We start from the raw sequence: 25444 nt of genomic DNA on the forward strand, positions 1-25444 counted from the left end.
GCACGCCCGGGGTGGGCAAGTGAAGCGAGCAGGGGGTAAAGCCTGCCCCCCCCAGTGTATGTGTGTGTGTGTGTGTATATATATATATATATATATATATATATATATATATATATATATATATATATATATATATATATATATATATAATAATATGAGTAATAAGAGTATAGATTTTAGTATAGAGTATAATAAATATATAAGAGTGGCGAATTTCCCAGAATCTGTCAATAGCACGAGAGTAGGGTGTAGTTATTAACTATGCCACTAGGTGTTGCCTGCCTAAAATTTTCATAGGCAGTCTGGCAAGTGGCATTATGCTAAACTGATCAAGACGCGTATTTCTGACTTTTATGCTGCACTCACGCAGATAACTTTGGGGATTTGTTTTTGTGTTCCCGAATTTAAAAATGGGGTGAAAATGTAGACTATTTGCTAACCAGAAAAAAAATCTCGGTGGGTTCTAGACACGGTAACAAAAGATGAGTACAGGAATGGAAGAAATACTGGAACAAAGGTATTACATCTCAAGGGGTGTATATTGATGGTGACAAAAATAGAGTTTCCGTTAAGTTGAATATTAGTTTTTTTTTTCGTTCTTTTAACAGTTCCGAGAAGTTTTGGGTCCTCCCACATACAGGTGTATTTCTAATTAATGCTGTTTTACTGTATGTGCAGTAAAGAGGAAAAAAAAGGTGTCCATGTCTGTGATGTGGAGGCATCTCATATTCTCTAATAATAATAATTAATTATCAATGTCTTGATGACAGTGACACAAAATAGGCGGCATGCCAGGTGAGAAAAATGGTGACAGGCAATGTAAAATTTTTAATAACTGAATGTGAAGTCCAGCTTACAGTTAGGCAGAGTGGTGGCTAAAGGATCTGAGCTGGTAACTCAAAGGGTTGCCGGTTTGAATCCTGGCAGTAACAGAAGGGATAATACTCCGTTAGGCCTTTGAGCAACGTTGGGCGCCTAGAACATTTCCAGCAGGGGGCGCTCATCAGTTTCCTCACTGGATATCCCAGGGAACAGTGCATCAAATCTCAGATGCTTCTGCACATTTTTATGTTTTTATATTTTATAATCATATTTTAGCATTGTGCAACAAGTCAGGGAAGTTTTTATTCCATGTAAATGCCCAAAAAATATTGTATTTTTTATGCTAGTATGGATCTGAAGTTCTTTCTTTTTTTTTTCTCAATAGACAAAAAAAAAAAAAAAAGTGAAATGAATTCCTAAAAAAGCACCTTTTTGCACAGCCGGCACAGCTTGCCTCAGTCTTCAAAAGCTGTTGCAATCAATATGTTGTATTAAATGGAATCCCTAGTTACCTGCATCCTGTTTTCGAAAAGAAAATGATCTCAAGAAATTGGCTATGAATATAATTTGGCAGTCAAAAAAAGTCCTTGACTGATTTTGAAAAGGAAAAATAAACAAAACTCGCACGCACCAGCCAAACATGTTACATTCTGGCCTTTCAAAAATCTGAGAGTCTGGTTGTGGGTTGTAGTTTTAATAAAAGTAAGAAAATTATTTTATGCATATGCACAGCAGCCATAAAACAGCTTTGTGATCAAAACGTGGGGCGTCATTTATTGATTGCGGCTGCGTCCTGATTCACTCCTATGCAATTCAGCCAAACGTACTGCATAACAGTTTGGGGAATTCTGGGAAAATTCTGACATAAAAAAACAAAACCACTGACAATTTTTTTTTTTTTTTTTTTGCGTGATCAAAACTGTGCGATGTTGTCTTTTGACAGTTCTCTCATTGCATAAATCTCCCCATGTTTTGTTGTTTAGCAACCCGCCAAAAGTAGTGCATTCTGGGCTTTTGTTATCATTGGGTAAAGCAAAAAAAAAAATAATTATGTGTACTAGCTGAATTCAATGAAGTTATTGATTGTCCGCTTTGAGTTTTCATGTAAATATGAATGAGGTGAATTCTGGCCGATTTTAAAACTTTATTAATGTCATTGTTTTCCTTGTGTGAAGAAAAAATGACTGTCTATGAGTATGCATAGCAGTTGAACATGCTGCATTTCAGCTGATCATGCATTGGGGATCTTGTTATGAAGTTTGCCTTTTGGTTTTCTACCACCTGAGCAGAGAATCTTCTTGACAATCAGAAACTGCAGATAATTCAGGCTTGTCATTGATTAGTCGGCTCTAGAGGCTTGCTGTGTATGTGTGTGTGTGTATTATATATATATATATATATATATATATATATATATATATATAATAATAATATAAATAAAGGATTTTATAGTGGATCCTCATTATCATCCACCATTGTAAATTATGAAAGTTTGAAATTTTAGAAAAATGTGAAATATATTTATCGGAAACCACATTTAGCTTGCAATACAATTGCATGAGTAATTAAACCTGATCAACGAGGTGCATCGTGAGTGAAAAATTCGGTAAAAATGAGTGTTTTCGGTTGCCTCTACTTTCTGTGTAGTAAAAAAAAAAAAATGGATATCACACGTTTGCAGGCCGATTTGAACAGGAACTGTATGTGTTCTGGACAGTCAAAAATTAAATTTAGCTTTGTGCGTTTTTTTTTGTTTTTTTTTAAATCACAGATATGCACCAGGATGGAACTTGTGTGGTTGTGCCGTCAACAATTTTTAGTTAACATTTTGGGCTTTATTTCAGTTTATTGACTTTCTTGATTTTCACCAACGTCCATTTGTAGTTGATAAATGTTGCCTTTCCTTTCTCTGAACATTGTTCCCTTCTCATTGATAGTCAGACTTGCATTATTGGTAGGACTAGAACTTGAGGTCTTTGGATTACAAAACAACATTTTGGTACTATGGAAGATGTTTTAGTGAGACCAGCATGGAACGCATACCATTTGATCTGAGTGTGTATTCCATTGCAGTGATGGGGACACTGTGCTTTAAAAATGTCACCCTCCTGAGGTCCTGACTCGCTGTGGTCATAAAAGATTCCTGGGCATCTTTCAAAACATTAGGGTGTACCCCGATATCCTGGATAAAGCGCCAACCATGACCTTGTTCAATCTGGTTCCTAATCGTCCCCTGTCTCTTATTGGCTCTCTCTTTCACCCTTTCACAAGTGCAAGAATGGCTGCCGTCATGTCATTCCAGGTGGGTGCTACACGTTGGTGGTGGTTGAAGTGGACCCCCTAGTATCTATGTAAAGCGTGCTATTAATGTAATTTAATTAATTAAAGCTGATTGAGCCTCTTTATGATTTGCATAAATGTATGCTCATTTTTGAACTAAAATAAAGGAACATTGCCTTTAGATGGTTATAATTTCTTTAGGTGTTTAAAGTTTTCTGTTATTTAGAGGCAATGTAAATATAGTACATATTCAATCCAAATGATGTAGTCTACATTTAATTTCACATTAAATATAAAAATTACATCATTGTTTATGCCCTCCACTGAGCTGTACTTGTTTGGGCTACTTTCCAGAACATCTGCAGGGTCATCTGACACATTTACAATATGGATATTGCTACCTCTCCACAAAATTTCAGTAAGTGTACTTTATTAGCACTTTTGGGCAGATGTGAAGTAAAATTGGTATAAGTCATGCCTTCTATTGTGCTGTGGGACATTAAAAAAAATGAGTGTAATTTGAGGCATTTATTATTTCGAAATAGCATATATTCACATAAAAATTGCATAAACTCACACCTACTTTCACACAAATTTTAAATTAATATAAATAATATTCTTTGTCAAGTTTCTATTGTAAAGCATTTTGTAGAACAACTTGATTCATTTCAACATGGCTATAACATTTCTCAAATGTGTACAAATTCTTTCCTATTTCTGTTGTAGATAACAACGCCACGACGGGATCCCCTTGAGGAAAATTATCAACAAAAAAAAAAAAAAAGTCGCACCGTCTATCGAGTTGGGCTCTTTTGGGCTGTTTTAGAAACCATTTTTGCTTAAAGTTTGAGGCAAGTGGCATATGACAGTATCCATTTGAAATTTGCATAAGTTCACTCCCACTTTCATTAGCATAAAGTCACACCCTCTAGTCAGTTGAGTTTTTTTGGGCTTTAACATCACACACTCTTACGTGTACATTTTTTTTAAATATTACAGGATTTATGCAATGAATATTATATATATATATATAATATAGAATTTATTTTTTTTTTTTTTTAAACCAAGTATGCTCGCGTGTGGATCTAAATTTTGAGTCAGGAACTCCACAAGTCTAAGTTGGCAGGAAAATGACGACAAAATCAGGGGAAGAATCCTCCTCTCTTACTAAAGGAGAGATTGATAGCAGCCAAGTGCCATGCTTTAGGGTTCTTAAGAGGCTCTGGTCTATGTAGATCTGGCCACAGATGGAAACCCTGTCATAGCAGTGGTGTAATGAGAAATTTGGGAAAAGAATTTGATTCCCAAATTTACTTAACTGAGACGGAACCATCATCAACCGGATTGTCCTACTTTTTTCAGCCCCAGGCACAATGATACACAAATGATCCAGAAATCTTCCCCCACGTAATACTCCTTTGTGCAGGGTCAGCTCAGTGACACCACAGATCCCTCCCTGTCCCATATTAAAGACCCAGATGAGCTCCAAAACTATTTCAACGACATCTTGTTGCGGTTGTTTTTAGTAGTAGAACAAAAAGCTGGTATTTTCTCCAAATCTTTTTCCTTAATTCATACGCTTTCACCTTGTCCCCTTTTCAAAGATTCTTTAATGGCTCTTTTGTGTCCAATGACAGGTTTCAGCTGGCTCATCCCACTCATTTCTGAGATGCGGCAAACTCGACCCCTTGACGCACCCTTGTGTGCGAGATTCCTTTTTTGTTGCATTTGTCAACTCCCCCTTTTTTTTTTTTTTCGTGAGGCACACTCAAAGAGGAGTCTAATCAAGTCAGACAGGCCCTAAACGGTATTTAAAGAAAAAAAACGAGTGGTAATACCCCCAACCCCCCGAAAAAGGAGGCATCGTTTTTCTCAGTTATCTATTCCTAGTTTTGACAGTCCTTGTCTGAATTCGTGCAGTTCATCGATCTTTCCATCCAGCACATCTAAAAATGTCTTGAGCTCCATCTTCAGGTTTCCCTGTTTGTGCTGGCTTTCTTCAAGGTCGGCCTGTAGCGTCTGAATTCTGTCCTCCAAGTCTTTGTTTTTCAATTCAGCATCCTAACATGTGAAAGAAAGAGACAAACAATTTGGGTAAGTAAACTGAACACTGCAGTAAAAAATCTTTCAAAAACTAAGGACGCTGTCCATGTCTATGAGGTGAGACACAAAAATAACTGGACTTGGCTTGCTTGGGGCTTTTCTGGAAAACCGTCAGCCGGACGTGAATCCTAGAACTATATCCCCTCCTACACGCCCTCTCAAACCGTCGACTGGTTAGGTATACAGTGGAACCTCGGTTCACGACCATAATTCGTTCCAAAACTCTGGTCGTATACCGATTTGGTCGTGAACCGAAGCAATTTCCCCCATAGAATTGTATGTAAATACAATTAATCTGCTCCAGACCATACGAACTGCATGTAAATATATATATATATATATATATATATATATATTTAAAGTTTTAAGCACAAATATAGTTTAACAATAGTTTACTATTACAATGTGCATTCTAAATGTAAAAACATTGAATAACACTGAGAAAACCTTGAACAACAGAGAAAACTAACACTGCAATAGTTTGCGCTATAGTGCTACCAACAGCTGGCTAAAAACACTTTTTTTTTTTTTTTAATGAGTTTTAAGCACAGGGAAAAAAATGAACATTTGAAAAAATCCGTAATTTAATAAACCACCAAGAAAAGTAACATTGCAACAATGCACGCTACGAACCGATCGCTGTAAACAGAAGTGAAAACAAAATCAAGCCCAGTGCATTCTTTAACTGCCTTCCTACCTTATGCATCCAGCTCTCTCTCTAGCGCTGCCTGTGTGTGTGTGTGTGTGTGTATCGCGCTCTCTCTTGCTCGCTGCACAGGAAATGCACAGGGAGAGACTGAACATGTACAAACCGAAAGGAAAACTGGTTTGTTCGTATACCGAGTGTGTGGTTGTGAACCGAGGCAAAAGTTTGGCGAACTTTTTCGTCGTAAACTGATTTGTACGTGTACCGAGACGTTCATGAACCGAGGTTCCACTGTATCCTGTGAATAGCCCAATCAGTATTTACACAACAGTCGCTACACGAGTTGCCGCTATAAAGTCGGGTGAAAAAAAATTGAACAGCGAATCAACATCAAATTTCTCACGAAATTGAACAAAACGACCACAGAAACGTATGAAATGATAAAAACAGCGTATGGTGATAACAGTTTGTCTCGCACACAAGTTTTTGAGTGGCACAAACGTTTCATGGAAGGACAAGAAAATGTGGAAGATGTTCAACGTCCAGGTCGAGAGAGGGGGTGGGTGCTTCACCAAGACAACACTGCCGCTCACAATGCTTTTTCTGTAAAGCAGTTTTCGACTGACAATTTTTGTCAGTACTGGGACACAGGAGAGGATATATTTAATAATGTCACAGTGCGCCGGGGGAGACTACATTTCTTAGCAGTTTTGCTCTAGTGGATGGTCAACGGCGGATGCAGGGTCTGAAGATCAGACTCAGCAGACCCGTTAAAAAGGAAACTGGAAAAACAAGCTGAGGTCTGAATTCATCTGTCTTGTCTTCATCACCCATCACAACCATTTGGATTGCCGGTTTTTGTCATGGATTGCTGTTCATGTCTGGATGTATGATCTGTTGCATCTCCCACTCATGTGGGTATTGATCAGATTGGGAATGCTCCCTCTGACAAAGACTAGACCAGTGTCATCACCCCTCACCTCATCAGGCACCAGTAAGACAAACTTTGCATTGCTTACAGTGAACCGTTCACAGGATTTCCTTCTCTGTCTCTCATCCATCATCATCTGTTGCGGCTATATTTGTACTGTGTTTTGAACTTTTTCATTAGTGTTTATCGTTCTGGCTCATTGATGTTGAGTTGTGTTATCGTCATAGGCAAGTTAGGGATGGTTAGTTGTTTATATTTCAATTTAATTTAATTTATTACATTACTGATTTAATCTGACGTTTTAATGTGTGTTCCTGGTGTCCCCACTGAAAAAATAAATAAATCACCATCCTTTCGACGGTGTAAATTTTAGCATCACTGCGACTGTTACAATGGAAAGTAGAATGAGCAACATTAAACAACCACTGCAATTATTACTATTATTATGTATACAATTATCTGTGGTACCTGCGTAAGACTGGTTAAAATGTAAGTAATCGACGTAGATCTCGGCGATCATGTTTGCAGTGCACCATGCAATGCATATGTCCCTGTTAAGGGTCAACTTCCATTAGAATAAATCGATTTTAATGAAATTATTTTAACGAATTTCCTATAGAACTAATGTTTAAAAAAAAAAATATATATATATATATATATAGTGAAGTCTTTTTTATCTGCAAAATTCATTACAGTGTAGTCAGTTTTCATTAAAAAAAAAAAAACTGCAAAAAAATGGGTATTTCTTGTATACTGCACCCAAAAATTGCAATTCAGGAGCACATGTGAACAGCCAATTAGATTGCACAGTTATGTCACTTGGTTTACTTGATAGCCGTCACATCATAGTGGAGTTGGAGAAGGGTTACTGCAGAGTGGAGGCATTGTGGGCGTATCTAGGGTCGGGATAACTGCCAATTAAATTTGACTTTAGCTGCGCTTGTAGTGCGCTGGAGGTTCACTGCAGCTTGACTCTGTCACGTATTTCTGGGTTTCTTGAGGAATGGTTGGACTTCGCTGAGCATGTTGATCAGATTGAGGATTCATTTTTGGTTTGCCCACCAGTACATTATCATATGCAGGAACTACTGCAGAACTTATTAGACACTGTACACGATATGCTGACACCAGTATACTACTGACACTTCACCTGCAAAACATATGTAAAAAGATAATATACGTATTACAAAATACAGTGGAACCTCAGTTTGCGAGTAACTTGGTTTACAAGTGTTTTGTAAGACAAGCTAAAATTTTTAATAAATTTTGACTTGATAAACGAGCGAGGTCTTGCAATACGAGTAGTCCATATACACTTTGTCTGCCGAGCATCACGTGATCACAACTGAGCTGATGGTTCTTCTCTCTCTCTCGCTGTGGGATTGTGGGCAGTTGTCTCCTATTCTCCGTCTGAGTCAGCGTGCCTCACTCATATAGTCAACATCCGTACAAGCGTATACTGTTTACTACAGCATTGTGACTGTGTGTGTGTGCTGTGACATGCAAGTCCCCATCTTGCACCCCAAAACACGAAGTGGAGTCTCAGTACTTTAGCAACACCAGCTTTATTCAGCTTGAAACAGCAGCAGTGCGGTTATTTATTGTAGCAGGATCTGCCGCTCTCCTATACACAGACTCATCTGTCAGGCAGGGTTGTGGCCAAGTTAGTGGCCAAATAATACTGTGCCCTGCGCATTTATAATGTTCCTTGTTCCTTGTATCACCCATCGACAGCAGGTGCTTATATCATGTCCGCAATCTTTTCGGATTCGCTTTTACGGCGAACTGCTACAGCGCTGGGAGACTGCGATTGCTTTGGGACGCTCTTCCGTGTGTCGTCCTGTTGGGTGGAATCCCACAAGAGTTTAGAAACTCACTCACACCAGCCATGATTCTTTTCATAGGTAAAGTGCAGGTTAATTTGTTTTATGTATTTTTACTTAAAATTTTGTATTAATCATTTTTATATGGATAGTTTTGGGTTGTGGAACGAATTATCTGAGTTTCAGTTATTTCTTATGGGGAAATTCACTTTGATACACGAGTGCTTTGGACTGCGAGCACGTTTCCGGAACGAATTATGCTCACAAACCGAGATTCCACTGTAACTGTATTATAATATTTTGTAATCTAACTTTAAAGGAAAAAGCGGACTTCTAAGAAACATGTAAAAAAAATAAATAAATAAATTGAAAGACTCTTGACAGATCCTCACTAAAATCTTGCACCATCTATTTCCCTACTTGCTTAACCATGTTCATGCTTATGGGGTATTTAAATCTAAGTCTAAATCTGCTGGTGATGGGTGCAAGCCAGAGAGCTGTGCTCGGATGTGATGCCACGATTTCACTTACTATAAATAAGTTAGGATAAATGATAAGGAAGAATTCTGTCAGATAAAAACATGGTGTCTATAGTCGGATTCATTTGCTGATCTGGTAAAAGCAACTGAATGTAAACAAAAAAAGAAGGCTTTGTTGCTTTAAAGAAATGGTGTCTCAATAATTGCATCTATTTTTTTAAACTGTCACTGCTACATTTTAATAGTGAAAAAATACACCACAAACAAAATATTGTAATTTGCTCCTAATTACTGTATCTGCAGAAATCTAGAAGTGGAATTTGACTTGTGCTTGTATCTATTAAAGTTGTCACACGCCAGTGGAATGCAAACTCCAAGCCGCAGCCTGGCGTGGCCTCCTCCATGTAACTGTCAGTCGCAGAGTTACGTTTTATGACATGGAGGCCTCTGAGGCGACACTGCCTTTTGGTGTTCCTGTCACTCAGATTTAGAGACTCTGATTAACTAATTAAAAATGTCACCATAGAGCAACCACCTTAATAGGTTCTGAGCAGTGAAACCAGCTTTAGGTTTAAAGTTACAAAAAGTACAGCATTTAGAGTCAGAGGGAGGAGTGGAGAGTGGGAAAGGTCAAGGTCATTGTGTGACCTGTAATGGCAGTGGGGCTTTAGTGAGTGTCTTCCAACATGTTAGGTGCCTTTTGGATTATTATTATTATTTATTTTTCATCTAGAACTTTTCTTGTTTTGTGTGCACGTTTGATAGATTGCTGTTTTTGGCCACTGCTTGTTTTTTTTGGTCTTGGTTTTGGATTTGCAGAGTCCAATTAAATCCTTTCCTTTATTGTCATGGTTCCATCAAGCCTACTGAGAGAAACAGGGTAACATTGGACCCCAAGTGTGGCACTTCAACATGCTTAACACTGAATTCAATATTGGGGACTCAAAGAGTGGGTGACATGATACTGGCTTGCTTGATCTATCTATTACTTTTCACTGTCTGTCTATCTGTTATACAGCACCGCACATGTCTGTCTCTCTGTTGATCTATCGGCTTTCACTCTCTTGTTTATCTGTTGTATAGCATCCCTCATTTATCTATTGTATCTATTACATAGCACCTTGATATCTATCGCCTTTAACTGTCTATTATATACACTCCTCCTATCCATCTATTATATTGTGCTTATCTATCTAACATTTCACTGTCTATTTATTTATTATATAGTGCCCCTCATATTTACCTATTGCCTTTCTCTTTCTATTATATAGCACTCCTAAAATTTGCCTGTTGCTCTTTATATCCATTTATTCCATTTCACTCTGTTTGTTTATTGTGTAGCTCTCCTCAAATCTATTTGTTGCCTTTCACTGTCTATATATTATATAGCACTCTTCATATCCATCTCTTGCCTTTCAATGCCTATCTATTATATAGCGTCTCTCATATCGATGTAGAGTTCTTCACTAACCATGTATCTGTTATGTAATACCCCTCATATCTATTGCCACTTACTCTTTATCTGTCATATAGTGCCTTTCATATCTATCTATTGTATTTTACTGTCTATCTATTAAACAGATAATTCTGGCACTTTTTATTTATTATATAGCACTCCTCATATCAATCTTTTGCCTTTCATGGTCTACCCATTTTAGATGAAGCAAGTGCTATGTAATGGGTAGACCGTGAAAGGAAATAGATCAATATGAGGACTGCTATATAACTGATAGATGGATAGAAATGAGAGACCCCTTATAATAGATAAGACAGTAAAAGGCTATAGATAGATAGATAACAAAGGCACTATATGACACAGATATGAAAGGCGCTTTATGATTGATCTATCTATCACCTTTTATTGTCTATCAATTATACAGTGCCCCTCATATCCATCAGTAGCCTTTCACTGGTCATCTACAGTATCAATTATTATAAGAACCTTTCACATCTATGTGTCTATAATGGTGACCCCTATCCCAACTTCTCTTGCAGTTGATGATTGAAAACCTGAATTATCACAGGTCAGTTCTTCTTCTAACTTGGTGTTACCCAACCTCGGTCCTGGGGACCACCTGTGGCTGCAGGTTTTTGTTCCAACCAGATTCCTAATCAGTGACAACACCTGATAGCACTGATCTCATTTAATTAGCTAGGATTATTTTTCTTTTATTCTACATATGAATTTCCCCTTGGGATTAATAAAGTATCTATCTATCTATATTCAGAAAAGCACAGCAGCATGATTTTTACATTTATAAGACATTTAGAAATACTTCTGCTTTTGCTATAGATTTAAATACTTAACTCTCTTTTCTTGATTTCATTATATTTTGCCCTTTCTCTGTGCAGTTTCTCCCCTTCGTTGTGTCTTAATAATGACAATTAAAAATGACATGCTGGCAAACAACACGGAATAATCAAAGGCTGCAAGTACTTTAGCATCAGACCCACTAATTAGTAAATAATGGATTAATTAAACAATTAGAACACCTAGAAAAATAGAATGAAAATCAAGATGAAAATATTGTTAAAAAGAAAAAAAAAATACATCATTCCCATATAACTGCTTGGTACATTTTAATAATATACTGTATATAGAAATATCTTTTTTTTTTTTTAAGCAAACTTAGTTTTCTAATTTCTATATTGTTTCCAAAACACAGAACTTGGGAAATAACACATCACTTAATTAGCCCAGGAGCCCAATTAAAAACAGTAGCTGGTTGGAACAAAAACCTGCAGCCACAGGGGGGCCACGGGACCGAGGTTGGGAAACACTGATCTGGCCTCACATAATTCCGGATGCCCCTGATTGCACTTTCCGCAGTCTCGCCCATTTGTATAAGGACCATGGACAGCACTGTAACTGGGTCAGTGGGTTAACGTTTATGAGCGCCTCTGGGCTGTTTGTCAGTCTGTTCAGACAGAGAGCAGCTCTGTAATGACATATTTGTGTAGCACTGCTACTCTTTGTTTATTGAAAGAAAAAGAAAAAACGGAGAGTGGAAAAGAGGCTGTGCCACTTAGTTGTCATTACTGGTGTCCAGGGTTTGGGCCGTTTAGGAACTGAAGCGCAAATTCCAATTCTGTTCTTAGAGTTGGGACTGGAATTACACCAAGCTTTGTGGAAATGCAGTAAACAGTATAAAAACAATGATTATTAATCTAAATAGAATGACAATTAAATAAACTGAATACATTCAATTATGTTGTATTACAATTACTTATGATGCTGCATCGCGTCTTAATTCGCACATTCTGCACAGTTGTTTCCCAAAAAAGTTGTTTGGAATTTGATTAAAACAACATTTCTCAGAAAACATGGATTAATGGGCCAGGGCTGTGACTCATGCTACAACCACAGTACTCGCCCGCCCGGCCTCAGCCAGAGAACATCAGTAGCATTTTTGTGACATGTGACTTCGCCTGTAGCTGAAGGACAAGCCTAATGAATCGAGCCGGGTGACGGCGGCACCCATGGCTCTGTCCTCTTAGTCCACACACTGAAGCACAACACGCACCTGTAGCTTCTGAGTCATCAGTTCGCACTCCTCCATGAGCTGCGGGATGATTTCTGCCTGCTTCCTCAGGTTCTCCAGCTCCTGCACACAGAAGAGAGAAGGAAAGGTCATTAACCTCTTGGCAGACATGGCATACAGAGAGCCTGCAAACACAAGCACATTAGTCAGGCAGGCAATTAATCATTCAATCCAAGTAAATAATAAATATATCAGAAAAGGTGTCCGAAAAATTGTAACCAATAAGAAGAACTGATTAAGTGGCAGACTGAAAGAAGTGGCAATTGTGTAGGTTGTTACAAAATTGGCTCAAACACAGGAAGCAAGAGGTTAAGGTGCGTGGAACCTTGTGAGGCTTAGGCGACGTTAAAAGTGGTGTCCTTCAAGGGTCAGTGCTGGGGCTGCTGCTGTTTTTAATTACATAAGAGATCTGGACAGGAATATAAACAACAAGCTGAAGAAGTCGGTAGATGATACCAAACAAGGAGGAAGGCAGATGATGTTTAATCCGTTGAATCATTAACGAGGGACTTGGACAGAATTCCAAGAGCTGAGGAAATTTCAGCATTAAATAAATGTAATGTATTACATGTTGGAAGCAGAAATGTTTGATTTGAAGGTACAACGGGAGGTCCAAAACTTGAAAGTTCAGCTTATGAGAAAGAGCTGGAAGTCATAGTGGACTGCTCTCTACAGGTAAGTGTATATACAGTATCTATCTATCTATCTATCTAGGGTGTCCATAAAGTACGTGTGCAATTTAAAATAGTTGTAACTTTCTAAGTATATGTGATAGAATCTGTAAAAGGATTAGAAGAAACACATTTTTATTGTTCTTGTTAATTTTCAACATGCCCACCATCATAACTAAGACAAAGGATAATACGATTCTGTAGTTATTGGAAAACATTTTCAAGCTGATTTTCAGTAATACCAGCAATCACATCAGTTATCCTAGCGTGCAAGTCTTCTAAAGATCGAGGTTTGGTTGAATAGACATTAGTTTTCACATGTCCCCCCCATAAAAAGAAATCCAATGGAGTCAACTCTGGTGAACGTGGAGGCCAAGAAAATGGTTCACCACTTCCAGTCCATCTGTTAGGGAATTTCTCATGTAGAAACTGTCTAACATGCAAAGCAAAGTGACAAGGAGCACCATCTTGTTGAAAGACTGTATTCTCTATCAGTGCTAATTATTCAAGTTCAGGAATAAAGTCATTTTGCAGCATTTCTAAATAGCTATCACCATTAACAACACGCCTTTCAAAAAATGAATGGCCCTATGACTCGATTTTTTCCCAAAGCACACTTTGGGAGTATCTCTTTCATGTTCAACAGACTCTGGATTTTCAGTTCCCCAAATATGGCAAAAATAAAACTTCTAATGACAAAAAAAAACTAGATCACATATACTTAAAAAGTTACAACTATTTTAAATAGCACACAGACTTTATGGACATCCTGTATCTATAACTACAGTGCATCCAGAAAGTATTCACAGCGCACCACTTTTTCCACATTTTGTTATGTTACAGCCTTATTCCAAAATGGATTAAATTCATTTTTTTCCTCAGAATTCTACACACAACACACCATAATGACAACGTGAAAAAAGTTTACTTGAAGTTTTTTGCAAATTTATTAAAAATAAAAAAACTGAGAAATCCCATGTCCATAAGTATTCACAGCCGTTGCTCAATACTTTGTCGATGCACCTTTGGCAGCAATTACAGCCTCAAGTCTTGTTGAATATGATGCCACAAGCTTGGCACACCTATCCTTGGCCAGTTTCGCCCATTCCTCTTTGCAGCACCTCTCAAGCTCCATCAGGTTGGATGGGAAGTGTCGGTGCACAGCCATTTTAAGATCTCACCAGAGATGTTCAATCGGATTCAAGTCTGGGCTCTGGCTGGGCCACTCAAGGACATTCACAGAGTTGTCCTGAAGCCACTCCTTTGATATCTTGGCTGTGTGCTTAGGGTCGTTGTCCTGCTGAAAGATGAACCATCGCCCCAGTCTGAGGTCAAGAGCGCTCTGGAGCAGGTTTTCATCCAGGATGTCTCTGTTCATTGCTGCAGTCATCTTTCCCTTTACCCTGACTAGTCTCCCAGTTCCTGCCACTGAAAAACATCCCCACAGCATGATGCTGCCACCACCATGCTTTACTGTAGAGATGGTATTGGCCTGGTGATGAGCGGTACCTGGTTTCCTCCAAACGTGAGTTCAATCCTTGTCTCATCAGACCAGAGAATTTTCTTTCTCATGGTCTGAGAGTCCTTCAGGTGCCTTTTGACAAACTCCAGACGGGCTGCCATGTGCCTTTTACTAAGGAGTGGCTTCCGTCTGGCCACTCTACCATACAGGCCTGATTGGTGGATTGCTGCAGAGATGGTTGTCCTTCTGGAAGGTTCTCCTCTCTCCACAGAGGACCTCTGGAGCTCTGACAGAGTGACCATTGGGTTCTTGGTCACCTCCCTGACTAAGGCCCTTCTCCCCCGATTGCTCAGTTTAGATGGCCGGCCAGCTCTAGGAAGAGTCCTGGTGGTTTCGAACTTCTTCCACTTACGGATGATGGAGGCCACTGTGTTCATTGGGACCTTCAAAGCAGCAGAAATTTTTCTGTAACTTTCCCCAGATTTGTGCCTCGAGACAATCCTGTCTCGGAGGTCTACAGACAATTCCTTTGACTTCATGCTTGGTTTGTGCTCTGACATGAACGGTCAACTGTGGGACCTTATATAGACAGGTGTGTGCCTTTCCAAATCAGGTCCAGTCAGCTGAATTTACCACAAGTGGACTCCAATTAAGCTGCAGAAACATCTCAAGGATGATCAGGGGAAACAGGATGCACCTGAGCTCAATTTTGAGCTTCATGGCAAAGGCTGTGAATATTTATGTACATGTGCTTTCTCAGTTTTTTTTATTTTTAATAAATTTCCAAAAACCTCAAGTAAACTTTTTTCACGTTGTCATTATGGGGTGTTGTGTGTAGAATTCTGAGGAAAAAAATGAATGTAATCCATTTTGGAATAAGGCTGTAACTTAACAAAATGTGGAACAAGTGATGCGCTGTGAATACTTTATGGATGCACTGTATATCTATATATCTATATCTCAGAAGCCAGTAGCCTCCTTAGTGTTATGTTTACAACCAGAAAAACGAGGCAAAAAGTTACATTTCTTTAACAAGAAAAAAATATTCTGTGCAACCAAAACATGTAAATACCAAGAATGTCAACATAATTACAGTAGGAAAGGTCTGTCCAGTGTTCACTGCTGATTCAGATTGAGCACACGTACTTTGTGCGACGTGTTTTGAGACGCACAGCCTGACGTCACAATCGGGACACTAGACGCACTTATTTGTTCTGTTTGCTTGCACATGAGGGTAGAATGTCGGTGCCTGATCTGCACAATTGGTGCACATTTTGTGTTATTGCAGGCTACCACAGCACACGGCTTAGCGACTTGCTCGTTTTTCCCCCCCGACACAAACGTTGACAGCTGAACAGTCCTTAGGGCGCTGACATTTTTCTTTTAATACATGATTGCAATCGTTTTGCCTTTTTGTCACGCACCTACTTGCACTGCAGTGAACCTTCAAATTCCCCAGGCTTATAACGGTGGTTCGGTCTTACAGGGTTGTATGCATCAGTTTCACTATCCGTGTCAACGTCTAGTGAGCAGTTCACATGGTCATCACTTATCATTTGATTCAACTGATGGTTTAGTTTCAGTTTGCTTTAAAGTTGGTGTGGTTTAGCTCCCAGCATCAATTACGGACACAAGTGATTCCACACCCGTGCACTTCAGTGCAGAAACGCCCACGCCAGGAAACCGCTCTGGCCACCCTACCACACCCCCTCCTTAAGCCGTGAGTGCGGCGATTATTTAAAAACTGGCCAATCGTTTCAAGTCTCAGACCCGCTATACCACATTCCTACCTCCTTAAGCCACCAGTTTTGCAGGAAGGCCCCAGGATTTTATAAAGGACAGTTTCCTGCCATGCTTTTAACGGCTTTGTTTTTTTGAACCTTCACTTTTATTCACCCTGTTTTTACAGTTCATTTATTTTTTGACAGTTTTGAAGCATTATTTATTTGAATTTGTGTTTGATTTTTAATAAAAGCACTTGTATCATCCCCTTGCTCAGTTTGATTTGTCCTCATTGCAAGCTCATCTAGTGGTGTGAGCATGGAGGAGGATCCACATCGTCACAGTTGGCTTTACAGTTTCACTCCATTGTGTTTTGGTTAACAACCCGGCTAACTCTCTCCCTTTACCAGTCATACAAATATGAATATTTATGAGTTAGAATGGCAAACATAGACACAACCAGTCAAAAGTTTTAGTTTTTCCAGTTTTTCTTCAAAGTTATCAGTTGAAATGCAATAAATGACCCAAAATGGTGAAAAGGTAAGCATTAAATGGCCAGAGGTTTAGCTGTAAAGTTTATGTTGGCAAAAACTGAAAAAAAGAAAATTTTAGAATATTACAAATGGGCCTTCTTCAGGGAACAGCTAATAGGTTACAACCTACAGATGGTCAGCAGCAATTTTACATTTTAAAATGAATTGTTAAGTGTTAAGGAAGACCACGAAGTGGGAGATAACAGTAGGTGGCTGTGCAGGATCAGAGCGATCTCTCCCACCACTTTGGTGGATTTACAACATTTATTTTTATTCCATTAAAGTCTAAAAGTGGTAGCCCCTGACTCAAATCTGCTTTTTCATACCGAGTTCATGGCAAGACACCCTTTATGCTACTAAACAACATACAAGGAAGGAGATGAAATGGTTAGGATGATTACAGTCAGGGTTAGGAAATGAACAGCTGGATTGTGAAGACAATAGGAAAAAATTAAACAAAGCCCCCTGAGTCCCACCCCCTGCCACCGAGGCAACCCAATTATCAGCTGCATTGGGGAATAAAGCAAGTCTTTGGTACGACTCCCTGGGGTGTATTATGGAGCTGTGGACTGGGCAGGAGTTGAAGGGTCTTAACATAAAATAACAGCCGCCTTTCATGTTCATCATCATCAGGAGAGGTCTAAAGTCTGCCCTCGGGGTTTAATTACCCACTGCGTTGTCTCCATTTAATTAATATCTGATATCTGAACAACAGGAACAGGGCACAAAAAATACAGTTAAATAACTTGTTACGCTAGTAGAAATGTTAAGTACAGGGCTATTCATAATAAAAGAGCAGATTTCAAAAATGTATTTCAAACAAACTGTTTAAGACAGAAACACATTTCGCACATCCCTGGACAGAGGAAAGTTCAAAGTTTGGTCCTACGGTCCTTGAGGTTGTATGTACTCAACATGAGCACCACGTGTAGCACGACAAACATCAAAATGGTAGACCATTTCTTACCATATACAAGTCAACTGGTCCCTAGTTACTGAATTCACTGCTTCCTCAATTCGATGTCGCAGATCTTTAAGATTAGCGGGCATAGGTGGAACAAACACTCTTTCTTTAATGTACCCCCCAAAGATAAAAATTGCAAGGGGTAAGGTTTGGAGATCTGGGAGGCCATAAACGATGATCAAGATCTTGATGTCCACCTCTTCCAATCCATAGTCCTGGAATGGTGTCGTTCTGTTAATGCCGGCGTTGTCGCCATTTTACTATAAACGAGAAACCGCGCTCGGTGACATTCACTGGTACTTTTAGGCGGGCTTTTAAACTTTGAACTTTCCTCTATCCAGTGATGTGCGGAATGGGTTTCTGTCTTATACAGTTTGTTTGAAATAAATTTTTAAAATCTGCTCTTTCATTTTGAATAGCCCTGTATTACAGAGTCCTTGCCGCTGCATATTTATTCTTCTATTATGGAAATCCCATTTACTTTCCGAATCATCTGTTTATTTCTGGGTTGAGTACTTTGAGAGTCAAAAACCACCGTATAAAAACTTGAGTGTTGGTGTTTGCCATTCTGTTTGAAATAATCAGACTTATTTCCCAACATCTCCGCTGTCTGTGCTGCGCAGTGCTGCTGTGTGGCAGGTTGGCGTGGAGGACGTTTTATTTAGCTGCACTCTGCTCCAAAATGAAGGCAAGCAGGCAAATTTCTCTGCTCATACATTTTGGATTGAATTCAAACAGAATAACAAAAATGTCCCAGTCAAAGAAATTTTCCCCCAAACATTTTGCTGATGGTGAACATTACGGCGAGTGAGTTGGCGGCTTCTGTTCTCCCGTATAGAAGTGTGCATGTGATTAAAAAGTAGCAAAGCAAAAGCCACAAAACTAAGTAATAATGTAAAATCAATAATTAAAAAATAAATAAAGTTAAGGAAACAAAAGTGACCACCAATAATGAGATTACAAAAAAAAAGAAAAGGGTGAAATAAAAAGAGCACACACTTGAGCCAAGTACGAATCCCCAACTGAACCATAACGACCGAAAAGTCGTCGTAGCGCTTGATTTGATGACCTGCCTCAAGTTTATTTTTTATTTATGCAGTCTTTCTGTTGTTTATAAATGTTCTGTATTAATTCTGCTTTTAATTTTGTTTTATCTTTATATTTTTATATATATATATTTTTTGTAATTTTGTTTCTCTGTAGTGCTGGTGTGTTTTGCCCTGCCTCCTGTATGTAGAGCCTAAGGAGGTGGGACCACCTAATCCTGCAGCAGGCCCCGGCCCTACTTAAGTCGAAGCTTTGGGATGTTTCAGCAGGTTCAGCGTTGTAGCGGCGTGCTTTGTGTTTGTTCATTATTAGATTGGTTTGAGTTTTGAGCCCTGCACTTGCAGAAGGGTTCTGTTTTTGGTTGGAGTTTATTGGATTTGTTTTCTTTTGGTTCCTTCTTGTTTTTGCCTTGCCTTGTGTTTTTTGTAACCCTGTGCTGTCTGTGTATATCAGGAAGAGGAGGATGCCCAACATGTTGGCATGGGGTCCCGCTGCAGAACCACTTTCTGCAACGTAAAGGTGGCCCCTACATCAGCTCCTGTACTACATGCTTGTAATTTCTCATTGCCTTTTCTTCTCCAGATCGACGCCTCGGCCACTGGTCTTGGTGTTGTACTGAGTGAAGTCATCAAAGGAGCTGAACACCCCATAATGTATCTCAGCCAGAAACTGTTGGACTGGTACAGACACTACGTGGTGAGGCCCTGCCTATTAAGTGTGTGGTGACGCACCTCTGCTACTACCTTTATGTGGCAGAAGTTCACTCTGATGACAGATCTTGCCCATTCTCTAATGACTAGCCTATCACCCTGGCATCACTAGGTGGTTTCTTAACCACCAGCCTGTCAAGTTCACCATCCTGCATTGGGTTAGGAGGAAAATTTTTAAAAGATGCAAAACACGAAGAAGAAGAAAGGTATTAAAAAAAAAAAAATCAAAGATGATAATAAAAATAACAAAGGCCTAAAAATCGTCTTACAGTTTACGCTGGTAACAGCAGCGTGATAGCAATTTTATTGCATTTGCTCAAGCCACGTGAATGAAGTTTATAACTGTTATACTATACTAACTAGTGGGCAATGGATGAGTGAAAAATAGTGATAAAACAACGCACATGTCGGGAAACCAAAGCCCTGACACAACAAGGCTCGAGTCACTAGGATTTTCCGAGCAAAACACTTTTGACTGTAAGAGTGGCCAGTTTGACAAACAATGTCGAGCGGAAGCGGCAAGAACAGACGGTTCTATCGTAAGAGAAAAAGGAAATTGCGAGGGATTGAGTTTATATTATTATACCAGACCAAACCGACAACCCAGATATCGAATAAAAAACACGAGGTCTATGTTAATTACTTAGATTTCAACCCGTCTTGGAGGTGTAGCACAGCTAATCATTAAATATAAAGTAACATTGACTGAAAAAAAGAGTAAGAGGGATCAGGAGATGAGACATAACCAATAAACCGAGCCAAGGTTGTTGCAAAATAGATTAAACAATTAAAGGTCACGAAAACAAAAGCGAGGCGAATACCAGAAAAGAATTAGACAAAAAGGGAATTGTGCAGCAATTCTGTTAATATCCTAATCTCGGATACTAAAGGGATGTGTGTGCTGACCATTAAGCACGACGACTATGTAAGAAAGAAAAATCCTGTAAGTCTGCGTCTACTTATGGTGACATAACACGTCCCACAGAAGCAACTTGACGCTACACGATGTGGACGCTGCTGCTATGAAAGCAGCATACCGATTTTACTTGCACTCAAAACGTTATGTAAATCTGGAGGATTCCACCAGGTGGCAGTGCAAAAAAAAAAAAAGACTAACAGCTTCACAGAAGAAGGTATGTGAGACCTTTAAACGTATCGTTTCATCACGATGGGGAATATGTGACACTTGTATTGCCTGTATGAGAAATGGATGAAGAGAAATACTTTCGTATGTCAGCACTTGAGTTTAATTATTTGCTTCACCAGATCGAACTATTCATCAGACATCGAAGCTCGCACATTGATCCTTTTGGAGCTCTCATGCGGCTTGCCGTCACCCTGCATTATATTACAACGGTCGAATCCCCACTTCTTTTCTCTGACATTTTTCTCTCTGCATGGACATATCTGTCTCGAATTTGCTTCCGGTTCATCGTATACGTTTCCTCGTCACTTTCAAAAAGCTGCCGATCTGATGCCAGCTGTTCTGACAGGCATGTTTGTCACTTTGGAGATGTTGATGGTAAACAACGATGCTGACGTCACATACCAAAACTTGAACAGACACGACACCCAAATTTTTGCTGGTCCTGCAACTCGCGCACATGTCACGTTAATTTCTGACGACTTGCTCAGAGGATGTGTCAAAAGAGTGCATGGAAATGCGTGGCAGCCATGATGCGTAAGTGCTCTTCCTGGCCCTAAGATGATGACAGTCTTTACACCTTTATTTCCATCATTTGAATGTTGGCAGTATGACTGGTAAAGGGAGAGAGGTAGCTGGGGTATACTGGGCAGAGGATTCTAAGGATAGAGCTGCCAGGCACGAGATAAAGAGGAAGGCCCAAGAGGACTTTTATGGATGTTTTGAGGGGCGACAGAGCAAAATGACGAGGACAGGAAGATATGAATCAGGGGTCGCCACAGTGGATCATCTTAACAGCCGAAAGACGAAGCTCTCCACTGCAGAAACATAACTAAACAGGGTTCTATGCCCTGAAAAGACAAAAATCATGTGGTGGTGTTCTCTTTCTTTTACACTCGATTGTTACCCAAATTCTAGACAAAAAGACTTTTGACAAACACTTTAATATTTGTTTGATTTATTTCATCCTTTTCTCTGAATAGTATACTGAAGGTCCTTGATTTTTCCGCTGAGCCTTTTTGCTTTATCTTGTGTCCTAACATGCGGGTCACAGGGCAGGATGACTGTATACTGACTTGGCACGATACGTATGTCGGTTCATACACACGCACAGAATTTTTAAAAAGCACATTTTTTTTCCCATAGATAATGTATGCAGGCTAATAAAAGAAACCTTTCTGATTCTGTTATTCATGCCGAAGTGTAAAGTGGCAGAATTTCAGAAAAGATTCGAGTCAGCAGTGCCATTGATACCCTTAAGCATCGCCTTATTTGCCTAAGAGCTCAATGCAAATGAAGTGCCAGCACAGCATTGCGAAAATTGCTCCATCTGAATAAAAATCTAAAAGCAAAATGCGAAAATACACACTTGTATTCTGTTAGAGGTACTTTTAAACAGCGGGTTGGACAGCTGTTGATGTCTCTAATAATTAGACTTGCAAGGCAGTGGGGCTTGAAGCTTTTTGTTCTCGGAAGGGAAATCAGATCATTGTTTTTTTTATTCATGTAACACCAGGAACTGCCTGGCAGAGAGTTACCAGCACATCATTAGGAGACGGTGAGCCTCGGTAAAAGTCCTCCTTGTGGATCGGGGGTTTGCACTTCCCTCCAGGCTCGCCTGACCATGTCAGGTCCACCAAGCTTATCTGACCGAGTTGATTTACTCATCTCATCCGTTACATCAATTCAGCTTCCTTGTCCTAAGACGATTTCTTTCCCTTAGCAGAAAGATGTAGAATTTCTAATGGAAGGCACCAGAAGATGAGATGTTAACTTTACCCTACAGTGGGTTCAGAAAGTATTCAGATCCCTTCGCTTATTGTGTTGCAGAATTAATGTTAAATTAATTTGCCATTTTTGCCCATTGATTTACATTCGGTACCCCATAATGACAAAGTGAAGACATGCTTTCAGAAAGGTTTACAAATGTATTAAGAAAACAAAAACTGAAATTGCTTGTTCATGCTGAAAAATGCGCATCGACCAATACCCTACGGTTGTTAAAACCCATAACGGGACAGGGCTCATGTGATTTCTGCATGATGGCCTCTCTAATGTAGGCCCCAATTCAGAGGACAACTCCAGGAGGACGGCTCTAGGAAGTCTAAATCAGCTTATAAGCCAGTCATCGTCATGAGCCAAAAAAATCCTTGTGATCCCTAAAGGATCGGCACAAAGTGATCTCCTTGTGTCACCGGCCAGTGGTGATATCCTCCAAAAGAGCGAATGCTGCCATTACAAGGCTATGTCACACTAAACACAGCACACCTAAGGCTCCGTTTCTAAATCTCTGTGGTGTCACGACTTCTGACATGCCTGTGTCTTCGAGACTCACCTTTGTGGGGTGGATTGTCCCCCCTGTGTGAATTTAGTGCGGCCCACCACAAGACACCCTTTGTGAATTTAGCGGCACACACCATGGGTCCCCCTTCTGGGAACTTGGCGCCACTCACCACGGGTCCCCCTTCTGGGAACTTGGTGCCACACACCACGGGTCCCCCTTCTGGGAACTTGGCAGCACCCTCCGGGAACTTGGATTGACCCACCACGGGTCCCCCTCCGGGAACTTGGAGCTACTCACCACGGGTCCCCCTCCGGGAACTTGGTGCCACCCACCACGGGTCCCCCTTCGGGAACTTGGAGCTACTCACCCACGGGTCCCCCTCCGGGAACTTGGAGATACTCACCACGGGTCCCCCTCCGGGAACTTGGAGCTACTCACCACGGGTCCCCCTCTGGGAACTTGGAGCTACTCACCACGGGTCCCCCTCTGGGAACTTGGCGCCACCCACCACGGGTCCCCCTTCGGGAACTTGGAGCTACTCACCACGGGTCCCCCTTCTGGGAACTTGGCGCCACCCACCACGGGTCCCCCTTCTGGGAACTTGGCGCCACACACCACGGGTCCCCCTTCTGGGAATTTAGCGGGGGGGGTGAGATGGGCACCCTTTGTGAATTAAGTGCGATCTATCGATGCTTTTTCTTCTTGGCTTGGTAAATCAGGCATGATCATCAGAGCAGGGTTTAAGGAGGTCATCCATGGTCAGCCGTGATCCTGCTGCTTCCGCTGTGAATCAACCGCAATCATTGGAGCAGTGAGGGGGTGGGCAGGGTTTCGTCCGGGGTTGGCCGCTGCCCACAGGCTGGGAAACCCCACACTAAGGCAGTTAATATTCAGAGTGTGAATTAAGTGTTATTAACTACACTGAAGACAGCTGTGCTGAGAGAACATGTCCATTAACTGCGATGTAATTAGTGTGACGTTGAAATGTGTTTCTGTTCACTTAATTGTCCTGTCACCCGGTGTCACTAAAAATGGCAACACCAAAAAACACTGCATAGGACTTACGGCTGGTCGAAATTTGCCTTAACGTTAAGCCAATTTAAAGGCCAAGTTTATGTTTTATAAATCTTGACGTTTGCATAAGAAATGGCATACGCATGTTTTATGCAGGAGGCCCCCGTTGTCCACCACACTAGTGGGTCATTTATTCCATACTAAGTGTCACTAAGCCTCTTTTCTGTGTGAACAAGACAGAGTTTTGACTTCACTTCACTATCTCCTGTTCCTTGAAACTTGCATTAACTGACCTTTGATCAAAACATAGTGAAATGTTGAGCAAAATGACCCCTTTTATTGGCTAACTAGCAAGATTACAATATGTAAGCTTTTGAGGCAACTCAGGCCCCTTCATCAATTGATGTAATCTTGCCCGAAGAAAGGGCCTGAGTTGCCTCGAAAGTTTGCATATTGTAATTTTTCTAGTTATCCAATAAAAAGTGTCATTTTGCTTGATGTCTCGCTACGTTCATAATGGCTAACATGGTACAACATCCTAGTACTTTGATCAGAACAAAAGAGATGCAGTGCTTGTGTGTACTATACGCTAAGTTGTTACACACCGAAGTGCAACACGAGGCACCGTCAGACAAATATTGGGCCTAATGAACCTTTAGGATGATGTAGGACAAAACCAGAATGCTTGAAGATACTCTGGGAAACTCGAGGTGAATGCTGCTGAGCTGGGAATTGATTTTAAATCACACAGAACTGCAAGGCAGCAGTGCTCTTGAGCCAATCCCGTCTATATAAGCCCACCCAAAGTAATGTACCAACGTTAAAATGTGCATAAATAAGTGAAAAGTGGGAGAAAAAACACAGTGCCGATGATACAAAAAAAGAAATACTGGCTGCGAGATTACGTTTCATCCATTCATCGATCCACATTGTTCATAGTAAATATGCACTGGTGTCAACCTTTGAGGTTCTGGGTGGGATGCCAGGCTTTACCAGGCACATTCCCACTCTGAAACTCACACAGCCACCTTTGGTAATAACAGACCATCTTACAGTTAAAGTTCCAAGGCAAAACTCGGCCATCATTGGGCACATTCATACAGTGAAGACTTAAGTGTCTACACCAAACTCTGGGGATCTAATGGGCAAAGCAAGGACCTCGGGAACAAGACTGGGTTGGGGACCATCTCGGAGATCGTACAGTTGTGTTAATGGAGAAGTTCCTCTTAATAGCAGGCCTTTGTTCGGATACTACAAAAGAAAGAAA

The 25444-nt window shown here is 40.2% G+C and overlaps 1 protein-coding gene across 1 annotated transcript in view; it reads right to left on the bottom strand.

Moving 5' to 3' along the window:
- Positions 1–4310: 4310 nt before the first annotated feature.
- The window catches only part of homer2 (homer scaffold protein 2), a 162609-nt gene continuing 141475 nt past the window's right edge, over positions 4311–25444 (bottom strand). Inside the window, exons 8-9 of the mRNA XM_028823667.2 lie at positions 12609–12689; positions 4311–5163 (exon numbers count right to left, since the gene is read on the bottom strand). Of these exons, the coding sequence (XP_028679500.1) occupies positions 4975–5163; positions 12609–12689 (270 nt within the window). The 3' untranslated portion in view covers positions 4311–4974. The remainder of the gene's footprint in view (positions 5164–12608; positions 12690–25444) is intronic.

The sequence above is a fragment of the Erpetoichthys calabaricus genome, chromosome 17 (genome assembly GCF_900747795.2).
Source record: "Erpetoichthys calabaricus chromosome 17, fErpCal1.3, whole genome shotgun sequence".
Lineage (NCBI taxonomy): Eukaryota > Metazoa > Chordata > Cladistia > Polypteriformes > Polypteridae > Erpetoichthys > Erpetoichthys calabaricus.